At 50.0% G+C, this 19,432-nt stretch overlaps 1 protein-coding gene across 3 annotated transcripts in view; it reads right to left on the reverse strand.

Moving 5' to 3' along the window:
* CPXM2 (carboxypeptidase X, M14 family member 2) overlaps positions 1 to 19,432 on the reverse strand; it is a 141,829-nt gene that overhangs the window by 18,123 nt on the left and 104,274 nt on the right. For 2 of the 3 annotated variants that reach the window (XM_053910006.1, XM_019424696.2), the window contains 4 exons: positions 12,712 to 12,800; positions 5,753 to 5,876; positions 4,311 to 4,507; positions 3,131 to 3,310 (listed from right to left, as the gene is read on the reverse strand). In XM_053910006.1, the coding sequence (XP_053765981.1) occupies positions 3,131 to 3,310; positions 4,311 to 4,507; positions 5,753 to 5,876; positions 12,712 to 12,800 (590 nt within the window). Of the gene's footprint in view, positions 1 to 3,130; positions 3,311 to 4,310; positions 4,508 to 5,747; positions 5,877 to 12,711; positions 12,801 to 19,432 lie in introns of all 3 variants that reach the window. The other variant, XM_053910005.1, reaches the window with a different exon arrangement.

Here is a 19,432-nt window from a genome sequence, read left to right on the forward strand (position 1 = left end):
GTTTCGTGATGCACCTGCACGGTAGCATAAAGCTACAGCTCAATATTTTCCACTTCGGTGCTAAGATCTCATCATTGCTCTGTCCTTGTGATGACGGGCATACAGGTAACTTTCAATTTTTTGCTGTACTGAACAGTGTTGCTTTGAACTTTGTTCTGGCATACACGTGCTGAAATGTATCTCGCACAAATCACCAGAAGTGGAACCGCAGAGTCCTAGCATATACACATGTTCCACCTTACAAGATAACCAAATTATTTTCCAAAGTCACTGTGCTAATTTATACTTGCACCCACAACGCATAAGAGATCCACTGGCCCCAAGTCCTCTCCAACGCTCAGCTACTGTCAGACTTCTTAATTTGCCAACCAGTGGGTGTAAAATGTTCTCTTTTTTGCATTCCTTAGTACTAGTAAGGCTGAACATATTTTCATGTTTATTAACCATGTTTCCTCTTCCACAAATTGCCTCTTCATATCTCTTACCCATTTTTCTATTGAGCAGTTTATATTTTTCTCATCTGTTATTCTTTATGTCTCTTGAATTTTTAATTCTTTTCCGGTTATTTAATTTGCAAATAATTTCTCTCAGTTTTTAGCTTCCCTCTTACAGTTTTTAAATTTTTGATGAGCAAGCTTTCTTATTTCGATGTAGTTGAGTTTATTAATCTTTTATTTTATGATTAATGTCATTTGGAATGGCTTTCTTCACTCTGAAACTAGCTATCTATATGACAAAGTTTCACTGAGAGATTTTACCGAGAGTGATTATTAAATCTTATCAAATGATTCTTTCTGCAGACAAATCACTTCATATTTTTTTCTTGTTTTTCTATCATTTCATTGATTCTGCTCCTATGTTTTGATCACAATCTTTATACATTGTGTGTGTGTGGGGGGGGTGGTTCTTCTGTTATTTGTTTGCTAGTTTCTTTAGCTCATTTTTAGCCTCTCTTCTTTGGAATATAATCGTGAAAAGATACAAAACTCCAAAAAACACAGGAGGGTTTTGCAGCTTTCCACAAATTTTGATATGTAATATTTTCATTATCTCTGTGTTCTAATTATTTTTTAGTTGCTAGTATAATCTTTTTCTTTGACCCATTATTTAGAAGTTTTGGGTTTGTTTTTTAAATTTTCTAAATACATGCTGATATTTTCATTAACCTTGTTACTGTCTTCTAGTTGAACTATATGATGGTGAGAGCATCACGGTCTGACTTCTATTCTCCGAAACTGGTTGAGATTTCCTTTACAGCCCAGAGCATCATCTATTTTTGAAAATGCTCCAGGGATTACTAAGGAGAATATGCATTCTCTAACGGGGGTGTAGGATTCTTTCAGGTCCCTGTGTCAAGCCTGTCGACTGCTATTCAAGTCTTTACCTTGCTGACTTCTTATCTAACATAGCCACAACTGAAAAAGGTGTTAGTGGTGGCAGATCTATGTAATTCTCCCTGTGTTTCCAAAACACAACAAGCTCAAAAAGCGAAATTCTAGTCTTAAAGCAAAGACTGAAATCCCAGGGTTTCTAGGACCGTGCTGAACTTGTTCCTTGTCGCTCATGGCCACAGGGCCAAGGACGCTGGCAACCATATTCCAATTCTGGTCCAAGAGTTCCAAAATTATAACATCATTTGAATTCCCAGCTTTACCAGACATCATTAGTACGCTAGTTTAAAAAAAACAGGGGGTGGGGGGTGGGAGGAGGGGATTGTGCAGGATGGAATTAGGAAATAGAAAAGAGAATGCAGAAGACTCAGAAGCCCTGAATCCTTTACCCCCAGTAAGCTGCCCCTGGGCATCCGAGTTACCCCACAGGGCATCGCCACGGTCTGTCCACACTGCTTGACTGGTTGCTTCTTGAAGGGTCTAGATAACACCACCCTGTGCATCCCTAAGTGAGGCAACCATGCTGGTCTTCTTCCGCTGTGGGCTGGAGCCCCGAGGCAGAACAGGGGGGCTGCCTTCTATCCACTCATCATTTCTCTTTGGATTCCTCAGGAAGAGAAGCCAGTGCTTGGTATCTGTATTTTCTTTTTTACCTTGCAAAGTGCTGCCTAAAACACAGCATTTTCCAGCCTTCCTCATGATAGGTTGATAACATGTTTTGACTAAATTCTGGCCAATGAGATCAAGACGTAAGTATTATGTAGAAATTCTGAGAATGCCTCTTAAAATTAATCAATGAGTCTGAAAGGAGGATCTTTATTGGTTTGTTTTTTTTCTTAACTCTTTCTCTCCTCTTCCTTCACAGACATGGCAGCTGGAGTACCGACTGCCATCTTAGATTATGACCTTGAGAATGAAAGTCACACGCTAACATGGTGGAGACAGACAGAGGAGTCCTTGGTTCCTGATGATCACGGGGCTTCCGTTTGGCTGCTTGGCTTCTGTCATCTACCTTTAGGGTCTTTCTATGTGAAACACAAACAAACAAACACCAAAAAAACCCCAAAATGTCTACCTCATTAAGCTATCGTCATTTTGGTTTTTCTGTTGTTCCCACTGAACTTACCCCTAACTCAAGGCAGATCTCTTGAAGGACACACACACTCAGAGGTCAGGGGTAGAGGGGTAGATTACTATGGGCAGGGCAGGCAATAAAAGGCACGCAAAATTTTGTGCAAAGTCTTTCTTCTACAACACGCTCTTTGTGAGAGAACACCTGAAAATTCGAGGAACGCCTTTCTCATTGAATGCATTTTTCCTTCCAAAGAAGCACAACATGAAATAATCCATGAAGACTTATGAAAATAAAAATAAGGTATCTCAAGCAATCAGGAAGGACTGCGGCCAATTCCAAAGCAACTCCATGGCACCACCAAAGCTCAGGGCCACGAGGACGGTAATGAACGCGCACGATGCAGGGGAAGGGTGCGGGGCGCTCTTTGTTGTCGGAGCCCTGTGTGGTTGTAAAGAAATATGATTCGATGATTTCTCTTTTATGAAGAAGAGCTGAAAATACCAACGTTAAAGGTAGTTGCTCTCTAGCACACTTCCCCACTTTTGGAGAAAACATGACAGGAAAACTGGCGTTGTCTTGTTCTTAAATGTCAGATTCTCTACCAACGCCAGTGGGTGTTCACCGTGGCCTTCCTCGGCTCTGCACGTGGGGTATTTTTACTCACCGTGGCATTTTCAGACAGAAACCACTCAGGGATCGCAATGTAGTGATTGGGAACTTTCCTCGGGAGATTCTGTCGGTCCTCTGCCTCCCAGAGCAGCGTGTTCAGGTCAGGAAAGTTGTTGTTGATGTCGATGCCATCGTGGGTCCAGCGCCCCAGGGACCAGCCGCCCAGCTCCGAGCCCTGGGAGACAATTCCGAACATGAGGGACCCACAGGGGCTTCTGGACTCTTCTCACACAAGATGTCTCCATCTCTATGTCCACCACCCATCCCCATCTGGGTGGATCTCTAAGCCTCTACACATCATCTGGCCCAAAGATGGCGCCCAGAAGGGAACACTGAAGCATTTTCTATTACGACTTGGTGGGTGGTGAGTAATACAGCCAAATCCCTCCAAGAGGGAGGGCATCACCCCTGCCACATGGCCGAGCTCAAGAAGTATTACGCCCCTTCCTCCTCCTTCCCTCCCATGAAAGCTTCTAGAATGGTCAGATGAGGAACTCTGAGGAGGGATGACTCTAAGAGTCTGGCGTTGCAAAATCAACCACCACCACCGCGTCAATGGATTCTCTCTGCCGTGCCCACGAGTCCGGCTCACAAACCCCTAACCACCTGGCCTTGGCAAATCTGGGACTGAGAACCCCTCACCAGCTCTGCACCAATAAACACAACCCAAAATCTGTACTGTAAACGTTCACGGGACGGGTACCCAGTACCGTTTCCCATTTTATTCCCAGATAATACAAACAATCCTCTCCATATAATTCTACAGTATGTATAGTCAGTGACCTACCACATCCTACGTCACAGTTAGAGCCTGAAATATAAACAACAGATCAGAATCACACACACAACTCTCCTCGGAGCACTGGCAAACAGGCAATAATAGAAGTGAGGGCCTGCCCCGATGCTGCGCTCGAACCGTGCTATTTTTATTCTAGTCTACTGCTGTTAGTGAAAACGTGCCAAATATCATCCTTCACGTTCACTTTTCCCACTCGTTGGCGGGTCTCAGATCCCCACGATTCTCAATCCCTGCTTTGCGTCTTTCCTACACCCGCCGGGTTCCCCTGGCTCAGCAGGGAGGCGCTCAAAGGAGAGCTAATGACGTGTGAGTGAGATGGGTGCTCTGCCGGCGGGGGCCTCGCCGCTGCCCTGGGCACGCGGGGTGGCATCATTACCCCTTCGTAGGCCTTCTCGTAGCCATCGGGGTTGAGGGAGGGGAGGATGTGGATCCGGGTCTCCTCCACCAGGTGGACGATGCGGGGGTTCCCGGCCAAGTACTCCTGACACAGGAACTGTAGCAGCAAGAGCATCAGCTCGCGGCCCAGCACCTCGTTGCCGTGGGCGCCCGCCATGTAGTGGAACTCTGGCTCGCCTTTACTCCAAGACGGGAAAAAACACAGGTTCATATGGATGCTTCTAGCAAAACAGCCCTTACCATTTAGGGTAAAAAAAAAAAAATCCCTGACAAATACTTACAATTTTACTCTACCTCTTCTTACAAAAACCCCCACCCCAGGGCGCCTGGGTGGCTCAGTCGGTTGAGCGACCAACTTCGGCTCAGGTCATGATCTCACCGTTTGTGAGTTCGAGCCCCGCGTCGGGCTCTGTGCTGACAGCTCAGAGCCTGGAGCCTGTCTCGGATTCTGTGTCTCTCTCTCTCTCTGCCCCTCCCCCACTCATGCTCTGTCTCTCTCTCAGAAATAAATAAACATTTAAAAAAATTAAAAAAAAAACAAATACCCCCTCCCCAAATTGTATCAGTACCATTTTTTTTTTTTAATTCGCCAATAGTCAGGTATAGAAGAAAACGTGTAGAAAAATCATAGATCAGCAGGGGAAACAGGCACTGACGCAATTCTACAAGGGGGCTGCCTTTGACTTTTCCCCTATTAACAGCTCAGCTTTCCCGGTGTTGTGTTTATCAGTGCCGGGCATAAGCTGACAATATTTTTCCTTCTCTCACCGGCAAAGCTACTGCTTTTGAGGAAATGTGATTTTACCCGCAGATAAAGCCCTCACCCTTTCAAAGAAACTTCTAGGAGGAACTCCTGAAATAATGATGAATTTAGAGCTGAATGAAGCAGACCGGTCCCAGACTTAAATATCGGTGGGTTTCTAAAGGACTCGCGGATTTACCAAGAAGAAAACCCAGAGAAGTCCCTCTGACCCAGATGAGAATCCGGGTTCGGGAAAAGGCTGAAAATAGGAAATGTGTGAAAACAGAACTGAGATTTAAAAAGACATTTAGGGGACCTCCTCTCACTTGAGCCCTTAATGACCAGGGAGTCCAGAATTTTCTTCGATAAAAGGATTCTGTCCTGTCTCTGGCCACTGTTTTCTTTGGTTAGTGTGACTGGTCTCAGAGCTGGAGGACAGAATTAAATGTGGTTCATTTGGAGAAAAGAAAGGTATCTCTTGCTTAGATGAGTCAACAGCCCGTATCACAAGGTAAGAGGTTCACAGAACCAAAATTTGCAGAATCTGCCTATGTGAGGGCGGTGCATGGACAGCTCCTGGCCTATTTCATGAATGTTCTCGCAGGGGTGAACCATCTCCTTGCTCTTTAAGAAGGCACCAGACAGGGAGGGACAGGTGCATCACAGAGGGGCCACCTCACCGACTTCGTGCTCCCCAGGGTGGTCGGAGATCTCCACGGCATACAGCTTCAGGCCCTGGTGGCTCTTGCCGATGTTGTAAATTCTGGTGATGTTGGGGCACATTTCGTTCACGACCTTCATCAACTGAAAAGCAAAATGCAGTTAAGGCTCTGAGCAACGATGGCTATGCATTCATGGCGAAGGGCTCCCAAGACGGCCACCTGCCATTCCCCTCCCATGGCCCCCTGCGTGCCCTCCCCTCCCCCCAACACCAGCGCTATCCCTTCTGCCTGGAATGTTCTCCTCCAGTTGTGATTATCACCTCCCTTGAGGATGGTATTACCATTTTTACTGTGGTTTCCTGTGTTCTTGTTGTTTCCTCGCTAGACTACAGATCCTTTAAGGGACACACTGTGCCCTGTATCTCCCTATCCCTGCCTAAATAAACATTTATTACTGAATATCAATTTTTCTCATAACTTAATGAGCATCTCTGATGCCAGGCTGAGGAAAGGGACAGCGCTCCCACCCCCCTGGAGCTCACGGTGCAGCAACAGAGGGTAGTCATTTGATGACCCAATTCACGGGTGCTAAATGAAGGGGTCCAGAGAAGCCATGATAATGGGGGTCATGTGGTTACAAGGGGGAGGAAAGCGGGCCTTGACAAGGAAATGCAAGGAAGTGAAATAGATACGCGTTATTCCCTGGATTTTACTTTTTTAATTGTTTTTAAAAGAATTTAATTTTTTTTTGAGACAGAGAGACAGAGAGAGAGAATCCCAAGCAGGCTCCACACTCAGTGCAGAGCCCGGCACAGGGCTCGATCCCACGACCCTGGCATCATGACCTGAGCCAAAATCAAGAGTTGGATGCTCAACAGACTGAGCCCCCCAGGCCCTCCTGAATTCTACTTCTGAAGTCAAGGTCGTTAGATGAACAGCCTCAGCGGGAGGGGGCGGGGGGTGCACCAAGCTGCCAAAGGAGGTAAGGAGGGCTCACCTGCTGGTCACAGGAGCACAGGCTGCCCTTACGAGAAAGGAGAAGCTGATTATAAAGGACCGTTGTCCGCAACAAGGCCAAAGCAGAAACTCACCGTCAGTGGAGGACCAGCATGCAAGGGACCCATAGCTTCTACCCCCGTCACCATGAGGGACACATACATCGTGCAGGGCTGACGTGGAACCACATGCGTCGCACCCCGCCTTCCCCAGAAGCACAGTAATAATATCACTAATAATGTCAACGATTCTATTTGTCACGCATCTGTTTCCTCACTGAATTTCACGATCACGACCGCCAGGGGAAGTAGGTAAGGCAGAGGTGATTGTTCCCCCTCTACAGATACGGAGACTGAGGCCCAGAGAGACACTGAGCGATTTGCCCGGGGTCACCCAGCCGGTACCAGATGTGGCCAGGGCTCTGGACTCCGAGGGCTCTTCTCTGTCCTTGAAGGTGGGGCAAAGCAATCGACACCGGCACATCTCTGCGGCCCGTTTTGTCAGCGGCACACCACGACCAGGCTGAAGACGGCCGCGGCACAGCCACCATCCGAGTCGGGGCCCCACGTGCCAGTCCCTGCAGACTGTGGTCCCCCTCAGCTACCAGCATCGTCCTCAGGAAATCCTGATCGGCACGTGATCCACTGGCTTGGTTCAGATCAATGACTATTTCTGCACTTGGGTCATCCTTAACTAGGCAACAAACGCCGCCATCCAGCACAGAGCCTGGCTGTCGTTTAGTGCCTACCCTCCTCCCCCGTTCAATCAGAGACAGAAGCAATGTGCCACCTGTGTTAGAGATCATGACCTCGACGCCGGAGAAGAAGAACCTCCACCTTCCGCTGAACGCACACTTCGCCGTGGAGACATCGCTCCGTAGGGCACGGCCTCAGCCAGGACTCAACAGTCACCTCTTCATACCCCGCCCATCACAGTGTTTTCGTACCGGCCACACTCCCTCCTTGTGTTGTGGTGTCACGGGCACCCCCTTCTACACACGGCAAAGAGGACACGGGCATGTAAAGAATCGCCTTCATGAAGGTTCTTTACAATTCCCTCTGCACAGAGAGAAATTCTCTCTGAAATGCCAGGGAGGTGCCTCCAGAGGCCACCAGCCCCGTTAAAGACCTGGCAGGGGGTCCACCTTGCTTATTCCTGAAAAGGGTCAAGGATGTCTTACTGGAGTTGGAGTCTTTTTTTTTTTTTTTTTTTTTTTGAGAGAGAGAGGGCACCAGTGAGGGAGGGGCAGAAAGAGAGAAGCAGGGCTCACCCTATATGGGACTCAAAATCACAAACAATGAGATCATGACCCGAGCCAAAGTCAGGTGCTTAACCAACTGAGCCATCCAGGCACCCGGAGCTTTGATGGTTAATGTGACAATAAGGACTAGAAATTCTTCCTGGCCTGAGAGCATGCATTCTTAGCAGGGGTGACATCACCCCACCCCCACCCCCCCGGAGGTGAAAACTGGTCGTCAGGGGCTAAACATCTTCCAGATCACGATGCTTTGTGGCTCTCCAGAGCTCAGCGCTACCCAACAAAGTCTTACTCATCAGTATTTCATATAATGGGTGGAGGATAATTGAGACGGTGTCTAAAAAGCCTCATGGGGTGGGGGGGTGACAATGAAACCAGGCTGAGAACGATCAGCTAGAGAGTGCCTGGCTTTGCAGAGTCCTAGCTTCATCAAGACTCTGCCTCCTCACCCCAGATGGGAATACGCTTTGCCAACCTCGTATCTACTGAATCCTAGGTTCTGCTGCTTCCCTCCTCTGCAGGAAGCAGAACTCGAGGCCCCTCCTCCAGAAATTCAGTTTCCAGCAATATACGAGAAGGGGCGTCTGCATAAAGGATGGGACAGTGACATGCTCGGTGGCACTTGCTGTGATGCTGCAGCCTTTCCCCGGGGGCACAAAGCTGGGAGATGTCCAAGCGCTCGAGGGCAGGAAGGCTGAGCATGCCGTTCCCACTCTCTGGAACGTTCTGCACCAGCATAATTACAACTATGAGGACACCATGGAAAATGGCCCGTGATCCAATATTCACTGAGGAAAGCAGGGCCAGATGACAGCCATCCTCTGATCAAAATCGTAGGAATTCTGCGAGCACAGAAGCTGAAGCACTGGATGGGGACAACTGGCCGATTCTTTAGGGTGTGGGTTCAAGGAGGACTGACCTTGAGCCTTGGGGTTTGCATTTGGTGCTGATGCAAAATGGCTCCTCCAATGAGTGAAAACGGTTTTGAAAAGGGCGGGGGGAGAAGAGAAAAAGTCCTCTTGCACCGGCTTTCTTCATTTGCCTGAGAAACAGACACTTGGTCCCCTGGAGAAGGAACCCAGAGGGAGGGGGAGGGACTGAATGGCAGTAGGAGCATCCCACGGGTGAGGAGGTGGGCTCGTCCCGATCTGCAGGCCGTCGCCCACCGTCACCCACCCCCAGGGTAGGCTCGGCCGCTGTCCCACGGCCTCGTGCCCCGGCCCCACCGTCGCCGCCCTGGAAATCAGTGCCACGAGCTGGCCACCTTCCAACCCATGTCTCTGTATCACAGCCCGCTTACGGTCAGCCTACTCAGACTTCCTGTGCATCGAGACCTGGCTGCACCACATCCAAAGCCAGAGTCAGAGCATCAACCGTTGCCTCCAAACCACTTACTCTCTCCCTTTGTGGATGGTACCCCACCCTCTTCGGAGGCACGCCAGACCCCGCCTCTCCCCAACTCATTCCAGCAGGTGACCTAGGACTAGTCAGTCCTGCTCAGAGAAGCCTCTCTCTCATCCTTCTTCAGGCCCAGCGGCCTCTCTCCCGGGGACTGTGGCCATTCCTGCCAGTCTACTCCCCACGTGACTTCCAGGCTAATCTCCCGGAAACACTACTCGGCCACGTGAAAACTTCCTCTGATTCTCAGACTCAGTGCAAAAGCTTCTCCCAGCAGACTGTTCCAGAAACATGCCATTCGCTCCTACCCCCCTACCTTTGCCCTCGCTGCCGGGGGTGCCCGCCCTTCTGTCTTCACCCGCCCAAGGCTGGCCAGCGATGATAACCGACCCCATCCGCAACCAAATCCCTTCCCAACCAGGCCAACGGACCAGTCGCTTCTCCCTCCTATTCCCCAAATATCTCCCCTGGAAAGACCTCCAACGTACATATTTATCTGGTACACGTTACGAGTTTATGACAAAGTGGCAGGGTTTCTGCCCTCACGGTCCCAGATGAAGGAGGCTCGTACAAACAGGTAACTCAACAATTAGAAACCGTGACTCGTGCTGTAAAGGCAGTAGCATTCCTGGAAGGGTGAGCTCACTCACGACACCAGGGACGTGCAACCTGCTCTCTGCTCTCCCTTTCCCTCCCCGTCCCACCCTCCGGCGCTCCCCCTGTGGGAGAACAGTGCCTCATAAGTCAGTGCTCTAGAAATATTTCCTGCACACATTCTCAGCATTTTCCCCTTCCAATGCAATATGTTTTTCTATTTTCTCTTCTCTCGTCCTGCTCCACTGCTGTTTCTCTTTTTTTGTGTTTGTTTGTTGGAAATGTTGTTCTCAATACTAGGATAAACTAACAGTTTTTTTCCCCCGAAGTCGAGAGATTTCTATAGTAACCTCGCAGACTCCATACGGGGAATTGCTAAAAATGCTGGCTTCTTTTTCATCCCCAGGAGCCAGGAATGCAAATGGCAAATCGCTTCCGGCTTGAACGCTCTTCAGGATTGATAGATGCTTCCCTGAATAGCTTCCAGTGGAGCGCTGCGGGGCCCTGGGGTCACCCAACACCACCTGCAGGGGCTGCATTGACCACTCCCCGGCTCCTCTTGGCTCTACATCACCACGACGATGGTAAGCAGAGTCACCCAGGGTAACAAAGCACACTCCACTAGCTCTGCTTTTCTGGAAGGGCCCCGATCTTCCACACAGAACAACTATTTAAAGACACCAGCATGGCGCCCGGGCGGCTCAGTCGGTTGAGCGTCCGACTTCGGCTCAGGTCATGATCTCGCGGTCTGTGAGTTCGAGCCCCGCGTCGGGCTCTGTGCTGACAGCTCGGAGCCTGGAGCCGGCTTCGGATTCTGTGTCTCCCTCTCTCTCTGACCCTCCCCCGTTCGTGCTCTCTCTCTGTCTCAAAAATAAATAAACATTAAAAAATTAAAAAAAAAAATAAAGACACCAGCTACCCAGACTCTGTGCAATAGCTCATTTTAAGTGCATTTAGATTCATTGCTTTTGACGTTAATTGCACCAACTGAGTTGACATTTGCCTAGTTTCTGGGCTTGCAAAGATGTCCAGGGAGCGAAGCTGAGTTAACACACAAGTGCTCTGTAGAACAGAATGGTGACCAGAGTCCTCGTATAAATGCCGGAGAATGCAGAGCAGCAGGGACGATGCACAGACCTCAAGTCCAAACACATCTTGATTTCTGAAGAACAAGACAGCAAGACCACCTCTTCAGCAAGCCCCACCTCTAAGTCTGTGCTGACAGGTGTCCGGAAGCTGTGTGTGAGCGTTTCAAATTAAATGACATTGAGACGAACTGGGGTTTCTGGGTTCCCTGGGATGAGGCGGGGAGCCCTCTCAGCTCAGCCTAATTGCTCTGACCTCAGGAATGTCCCCTGCACCGGCCCTGGGTGGCTGGCTCCTTCTCTCAGGACCCAGGGCCCCTTGCTTTGAGCCACGTTAATGTGCCCTTGGTGAATCCTTGTTCTGTAAATGTATTCATGAGGCTATCTGACTGTTCAGTCTCTTCAAACAAATTCTTAGGTATCCAAGTGTTTCTCATTCGTCAGCACCCCCTGAGTTTTCTAGCACCATGCTGGGGGCAAAGGCGGAACAGGATTTCACACGCCGAGCACTCAGCATTCAGGCTGCTCTTAATTTAGCCTGACCTGATCAATGGCTGGACCCTTCCTCCTTCCAGGCCCAGTATGCAAATATTCTCCGCAGCTCAGAATTACTTGGTTTCTGTAACTAAATCTGGGGACAGTCTCAGCTGGGATTGACTTTTGCTCCTAACGGCATGAAAGTAATAAGAGTATAAAGGCATCAACCAGTAATTCTCAAGCCTGGCCGTACATTAGAAACCCAAGGAGAGCTTTTCAAAACTTAGACCCTCCAGACCCTTCTCCTAAGGGTTCTGCTTTAAAAAGTGGCCCAAGGTAGGGTTCAAGTACAAGTATTTTTCCAAATTTCCCCAAGTGATTCTGTTATACAACCCAAATGGAGGATCAGGGAGTCTGAATACCAAGGGGTAGTGTTATATATTTCCTTGGTAACTGGGTTTCCCCATCGGTAAGGGAAGGATAACAGTCCCTGCCCTCCGGGGGTGGTGAGGAGACTGACCATGTTAATGCAGGTAAATTGCTAATATAGTAAATTGATGTAGGTTCTACAATGACTATTATCAATGTATTCTAGATCCTTTTCCTTCTTCAAATGCCTATGACCAACATCCACAAATCAGTGTTATCCCTTAAATGCACAGTGAGTCTTTTTTTTTAATGAGAGAGAGAGAGAGAGAATGTGAGCAGGGAAGAGGGGCAGAGAGAGAGAGAAAGAGAGAAGGCAGTCTCCACGCTCATCACAGAGCCTGATGAGGGGCTCGATCCCATGACCCTGGGATCACCACCTGAGCCAAAATCAAGAGTCGGACGCTCAACTGACTGAGCCGCCCAGGTGCCCCAAACACACAGTGATTCCTAAGAACCCCTGTGTTAAATCAGAAAAGTCTGGCTTCAAATTCTGTTTCAACTATTTGCTGCAGGGGGAGCCTGCCTCTGGTCACTGGAACCCCAACAAGGCATTCTCAACCTACAAACTACAAGCATTTAGCGTGGCTTCAGAAAACCAAAATGATCCTTCAGATGCCTACGCCAAACACATCATCTTAATTTCTGGAAGGAAACACACACACACACACATGCACACACACACACAAGCAACTATGTCACAAGCATATGATGCAATGCTCTTTGAGAAATCTGGATCTCACCTGGCGCATTTCCTTGTAGTTGTGGTGTTTGAAATCAAGGTCGTCGGTGGTGGTCATCTCATTCCGTCGGTGATAATAGTTATTTGGATCTGGGGACAGAAATACGATTTTAAATTCACTCACATCGTCCTATTCCTTGTGGTGGGTTCTGTTAGTGGCCTGATTCGTGTGGAGACACAAGCTAATCTCTAGCTTCAGCACATATGCACAGAGGGGAGAGAGCCAACGTTTGAGAAGTAGCTCAGGAGTCGGAGTTAGCCAGTGGTGGGAAGTGCGGACTTAGACCCAGAATGCCGGGTTCAAATCTCCGCTCTTCTGCTTAAGTGCTGTGTGATCCTGGCTAAGTCACTGGAGCAGTTTCTGCCTTGGTCTCTTCACCCCTAAACAGGGAAGAAAGGTCCTTCTCTCGTTGGTGTTTCCTTGCTTAATATTAACTGGGATCACTGATGTGCCTGGCAAACTCTCAGCACTGAATGAATGAATAAGTGAATGAATATCACCGCTATACACATGAATGGAAACTTCTGGAAGTGTGGTGCACACTATTAGTTACTCGCCCACCATCTAGTCCCCTTCCACCCTTCCTAACAGAAACCCAGTGCAGTTTGGGAATCACCCTAACCCTTCTAGGAAGTACACCTCATATCCCAGCTCAGGGGGCCAGTGTGACTGGTCTCAGCCAATCAGAGCACAGCATCTCCTGGCCTCTCTTACTGGTCCAGATGGAAGGGAAGGACTTTAATGGTGCAGAGCAGGAGTGAGTGAGAATCTCTCCGTGGTAGAGGACAGAGAGAACCCCACGAGCATCAGGAGCCAACGAGTGATGCTACATCGGATCCCAACCAATCTCCCCTGGCACTCCCAACCGCATGAGATATCCAATTCCCTTACCCACTAAGCTGGGCGGGGGAGGAGGGGGGTGGGGGCGGGCGCTGGGGTTTCCGTTGTTGCAGCTGGAACACCCCAACAGGCATGATCAGGCTGTATTAACGCCGGTGACCCATGGAGACTGGGATTCGGAGGTCTGGGGAGAGATGTCTGCTCTTAACTTGATTCTCTACCCCATATAAATTGACTCTTTTCTTCAATCCACATAAGCCGTGTTGTTCACATAATTATGAGGACAAAGGACCCTCAAGAAAGGACAGGCTGGGGAAGAAGAGGAGTCAGGAGGAGGATAAGGGGGAGGGGCGCTCAGTGGGCCTGGAGGTCTTTCTCTGGACGTGACCTACAGCCAGCCCCACGGCGTCTCCAACTGGAGGATGAAGCTGGAAATCCTAGCCGGCTCCCAATGTAGAGAGAACACGTTGCTTTAGTCAGGTTGCTCTCCTACCCCAGACGCCGTGTGGGCAAGGCTGGAGCCACAGCAGCTGTGGTTTGATCCAAGTGGCTCAAGGGGTGACTCCAGAGGCAGTGGCCGTGGCCGTGGCGGGTGACAGAGGGACGGGCTCCGAGCGGTACCGGAGCAGTGGATCCTGATTTGTGTCACCAAATGTGGTCCTCAGACCAGCACTCGGGCTGCCTGTCAGACCCAGCCCAGACCTACTGAATCAGAATCTGCACGTAAAAACAATCCCAGCTGATTCTACAGATCAGAAGTCTGAGGAACACTGTGTTAAAGTACCAAGCACCCCGCCAGCAGGGACAAGGCACTCGATACACATGGCACACAGCTGCCATCAACTGAACCAGCTGCACGATGTCTGCGTCCCCAGAACCACAGGTCGTGACGGCCATAACCGACCTTGCCAGGGTTCACTAACCATTGGCTTCACGCTAGAGAACCCACTGGCTTCATGCTGGAGAACTGAGGCTGCATGCGATGAGGTGAAAATCACATATAGGCCCAAACACCAAAAAACCCAGATTTTAATACCCACCAAGGTCTGCCCATAACACCAGTAGAAACAAGGACCGCCATTGAAAGGGAATTAGGACCAGGGCGAGCTGGCATGCTGTCCAGGAAAGAAAGCAAAAGCAGATCTGATCGGGTTTAGCACAGGCTCCCCAGTTAGTTTCAAGCACTCGGCTTCCAGGAGCGTGGGTTGACCACACCCTCACGCGAGCTGCCTCCCCTTGGATTTCCAAGCCTGTGTGTCTCAAAGCAAAAGGTAAGCATATTTTCCACGTTAATTTGCACTTTATTTACCCGTAGGATGCTTCCTAAGAGCGACTCCACACTCCCCAAGTCCCAGGGGCCTCTTTCCAAAACTCTTTAAAGCCACTTGGTCTTCAAACTCAAGTTAGGCCTTGAAGGTTCTTCAAAAGGATTGAAGAAAAACTCAGGACTCTAAGTACAGAGAAGCTCCACGTTTGGCAACATCATGCCCTCCTTAAGACTAATCAATATGCCTAGGGACAAGGGTACAAGTTCCAAAAACTGTCTCAAAACCACAGGTCGGTATTTTTCACAACTTTCTACCTCCCACATTTTGAGCAAAGAATTCTTTATTTGCCCACTTACTCTGACTGGATAAAGTTTTATTGAGAACCTACGAGGAGCTCAGTACTGTAGGTAAAGAGATGGGTAAGAACCAAGCCAAGCCCTCTGGGGGTCTAGGGTCTGCAGACAGAGCCAACTGGTCGAAGCCACGGTCCCCTTCTTCTTTCTGTGGACAAAAGATCCCTTCTGCCCGCGGGGAATGTATTCCAGATGGCTTGGATAAAATTGCCTTGCCCAGCATACAGAGGCATGAGTATGTGGCCAAGGTCCAGCCATGAAACATGTGTCCTGTACCCACAGTCACTGGCTCAGAGGGGATCCCAAGATCCTAGGGTCCAAGCTGGGCCAATGAGACGACTTTCCTCCCAGACATGGGAGGACAAGACTCTCCTTCTGTAGGAGTTGCTCACATTGTGGGATGGGTTTGGGGTGTTGGTCTCCCTGTCCGTGAGATGGAGAGAAGGGGAGCCCTGACATAGTAGAACTACTCTTGCCTGAAGCCAGAGTCGGAGTCAGATCCACCCCTGGAGTTTTCGTGTATGTGAGCCAAAACTGTCCTCCCCTACCCTACAAGCTAATTAGAATAGGGCTTCTGGCATTTGAAACACAAGTCCTGATTCAGTCTGTGAGGCCTATATCCCCACAGATGGAGCTTTGGAAAAATAGGTCTCCTTGCTTCCCTTGGCTTGTTTGGTTTCACATGTCATATGTGCTGAAAACCAGTCGATTCCTTCCGGAACACCTTAGTTATGGGGACAAACTCCCGGAGGGACATGTGGAGCATGCCATCTCCCTGACTGTTCTTCTCTTATTCAGCTACTCAAAATCCTCCTCTGCCTGAACCTGTCTACTGATTATACCTTTTGGGGGTTGAATTATGTCCCCCCCGCCAACCCAAAAAGATATGTCAGAGTCCTAACCCCCAGTACTTTAGAATGTGACCTTATTTGGAGCGAGGGTTTTTACAGAGGTCAGCAAGTTAAAATGTGGTCATTACAAGGGCACCTGGGTGGCTCAGTCGGTTAAGCATCTGACTCCGGCTCAGGTCACGATCTCACAGTTCGTGAGTTTGAGCCCCGTGTCAGTCTCTATGCTGACAGCCCGGAGCCTGGAGCCTGCTTGGGATTCTGTGTCTCCCTCTCTCTCTGTCCCTCCTCTGCTTGCTCTCTGTCTCTGTCTCTCAAAAATAAATAGACATTAAAAAAAGAAAATGAGGTGATGAGAGTGGGCCCTGATGCATCATGCCTGGTGTCTCCAGCAAGGGGGATGCAGACACAGAGGTAAGCAGGCAGGGAGGAGTCCCGGTGGAGGGGAGGGCACAGGTGCGGCGATGCCTCTACAAGAACCAGAACCACCGACTGCTAGCAGGCCCCCAGAAGTGGGGCAGAGGCACAGGGAAGATTCTCCGCCATGGCCTGAGGAAGAGCCAGCCCTGCTGACGTCTTGACCTAGGGCTTCTGGCCTCCAGAACAGAGACAATAGCTTTGTGTTACCATCACCTCCCAGGTTCTGGTACTCTTCATGGGAGCCCTAGGAGACTGCCTACGCACCTGGGACATCCCTGCCTCCTCACGGCCCGGACACCCGCTCTTCCTGTCCCCAAACACACACCAGCTCACCACACAGGGCTCTTTTTGCAAGAACAGTGAGGACTCGAGACCAAACCCCATCCCCGGAAATCCGGGGGGGAGCCGAGGTTCTCGAACTAATGTGCTTCGCTGTCTCTGCTACTTTGGGGACCTCGCTTGACTGGGGGTGGGCGTTCGGAGGGGAGGGGAGAGGCTGTCTTTGTTGGAAAGGAGGCTCACGTGCAATTAAGAACCGCTGGGCTCACGATTCCTTTGACATGCTCTATCCAGAGCAGGCAACCCACAGGGGTAGAGGTTAGAGGTCGTGGGGACGGCGGGGAAGGAGGGTCAGGAAGTGATTACTCAATGGACCCAGGGTGTGTTTATGGGTCATGATGAAATTCAGAAACTAGACAAAGCCAGTGCTTGTACCACCTTGGGAATGTGCTAAGTACCACTGAACCATATCTTTAAAATGGTTCGTTGAAGGGGACCTGGGTGGCTCAGTCAGTTAAGCTTCTGACTCGGGCTCAGGTCGTGATCTCACGGTTTGTGAGTTCAAGCCACGAGTCAGGCTCTGTGCTGACAGCTTGGAGTCTGGATCCTGCTTTGGACTCTGCGTCTCCCTCTCTTTCTTCCCCTCCCCTGCTCGCACTCTGTCTCTCCCTCTCTCAAAAATAAATAAACATGAAAAAAATTCAAAATGGTTAATTGTACATTATGTGAGTTTCACTTCTTTTTTTTTTTAATGTTTATTTTTGAGAGAGGGAGAGAGAGAGAGGGAGAGAGAGAGAGAGGAGGGGCAGAGAGAGAGGGGGAGACACAGCATCTGAAGCAGCTCCAGGCTCCAAGCTGTCAGCACAGAGCCCGACACGGGGCTCGAACTCACGAACTGGGAGATCGTGACCTGAGCCGAAGTTGGACGCTTAACCAACTGAGCCACTAGGTGACCCTCACTTGTTTTTTTTAAGAAAAGGACTCCCCGGCCTCTCCCCAAGGAAATGCCCGCCACTGTGGCCCAAAGCCCCGACTCCTGAGTGCAGATAACCTGGCACCAGATGCAAGCTGAGCACCAAAGAGCCAGCCCCCTGATGAAAAGAGGTCACAGGTGTCCAGGCCCCACCTGACTCTTATGACAAGGTCCCTCCAAGAGGAGGAAGGGGAAGAGCTGGAGCCCCTGACAGAGGCCGTTTTCACGCCAGGTCATTACTGTCTGTGGAAGCATCAAACCCTGCTACGAGGGGCTGCAAAGGCGGAGCATATGGTGATACCGATTTCTTTTCGCCCCTTTTCACGTAGCCCTGCTGCATAATGGCTCCGCTGTGCAGCACGCAGGAGCCCAGGAACCCCTCCGATCTGACGTTGTTTCTCCAGACCGTCCTGGGGCCAATTTGCAGCCTGACAGGAAGAACTCTCAGAAAAGACAGTTGTTAGGAGTGCTGAAGTTTTTGCAGTTTCCCAATAATCAGCAAGGGGCAGGTGCACCAGGAAGAGAAACCACAGGTTTATTAAAACTCCGTAAGGGCAAGTTCTTTACAGGAAAGACAGGCTACAGCCAGCAAGGCTGGACACCCCTGAGTGGAGAGTGGTTTCCCTGGGGGAAAGGATGCCCGGCACACTTCCCTTGTTATACTGTGAGAGAGCTCTTGGGGGGGGGGGGCGGGGGGGTCAGCAGAAGTGTCCACCTCCTCTCGGAACCCCTGGGCCCTGCCCCAGGACAGGCACATCCTACGTGTCTGATGTACGAATGCACGAGTGAGGAATGAATGAGTCGGTGGGTGGATGGATACACATCCCCATCCAGTTACTTAGGAAAGACTGCTTATGAAGAGGATAACACGTTCTGGGGCCAGGAGACCTCTGAGAAGGAGCCCACTATATGCTCAGCTGGTATTCCTCATCGCCGTGGCAGAACGAAGACTAGAAGGCAGGGCAGAGGGGGTGGCGAATGACAATCACATCCTGGGGATTCAGGACAATTAGGGAACCCTACACCACCCCTGGGTCCCTTAGTGCACTAGCTTTCTAGGGCCTACCGTAACACAGTACCATAACCTAGGTAGCCTGGAACAAATTTACCATCTCACAGCTATGAACGATAGAGATCTGAAATCAGCTCAAGGCTCTAGGGGAGCGTCCTTCCGTGCCCCTTCCTAGCTTCTGGCAGTTGCTGTCAACCCCCGGCTTGTAGCCACGTCACGCAATCTCTGCCCCTATCATCCCATGGCCTTCTCTCTGTGTGTCTGTTTTCTCTTCCTAAGGACACCAGTCATTGGATTTAGGGCCCACCCTAATCTTCGCCAGTCACACCGGCAAAGACCCTACTTCCAAATAAGATCACATTCCAAGGTTCCAGATGGACATGAATGTGGGGGGATGCTATTCAACCCAATGCACTCAGTCATGGCAAGCCTTACAAGGCAAAGGCCACTAGGGGAGGACCGCCCCCCTTCCTGAACTGAGCTACTTCGGTACAGTAAGAGGTAGGCTTCTTGCTGTGTTACTGATCCCGGGGAAGGAGGGAAATCTGTGGTTCCCCACGTGACCTGCTCTCTCATCCCCAAATCTCAGAGTCCTCTGCACAAGCGGGAGACAGGAGAGGGAGGCGTTCTGGTTTCTGGAAAAGGAGAGGTTGATGCCCGTCAGCAGGTCATAAAAGCAGCCAGTAGCCTACTACCCTACATAACAGGGGACAAAACAAAAGCAGGAC

The sequence above is a fragment of the Panthera pardus genome, unplaced genomic scaffold (genome assembly GCF_024362965.1).
Source record: "Panthera pardus isolate Hobbes unplaced genomic scaffold, ASM2436296v1 HiC_scaffold_22, whole genome shotgun sequence".
NCBI lineage: Eukaryota > Metazoa > Chordata > Mammalia > Carnivora > Felidae > Panthera > Panthera pardus.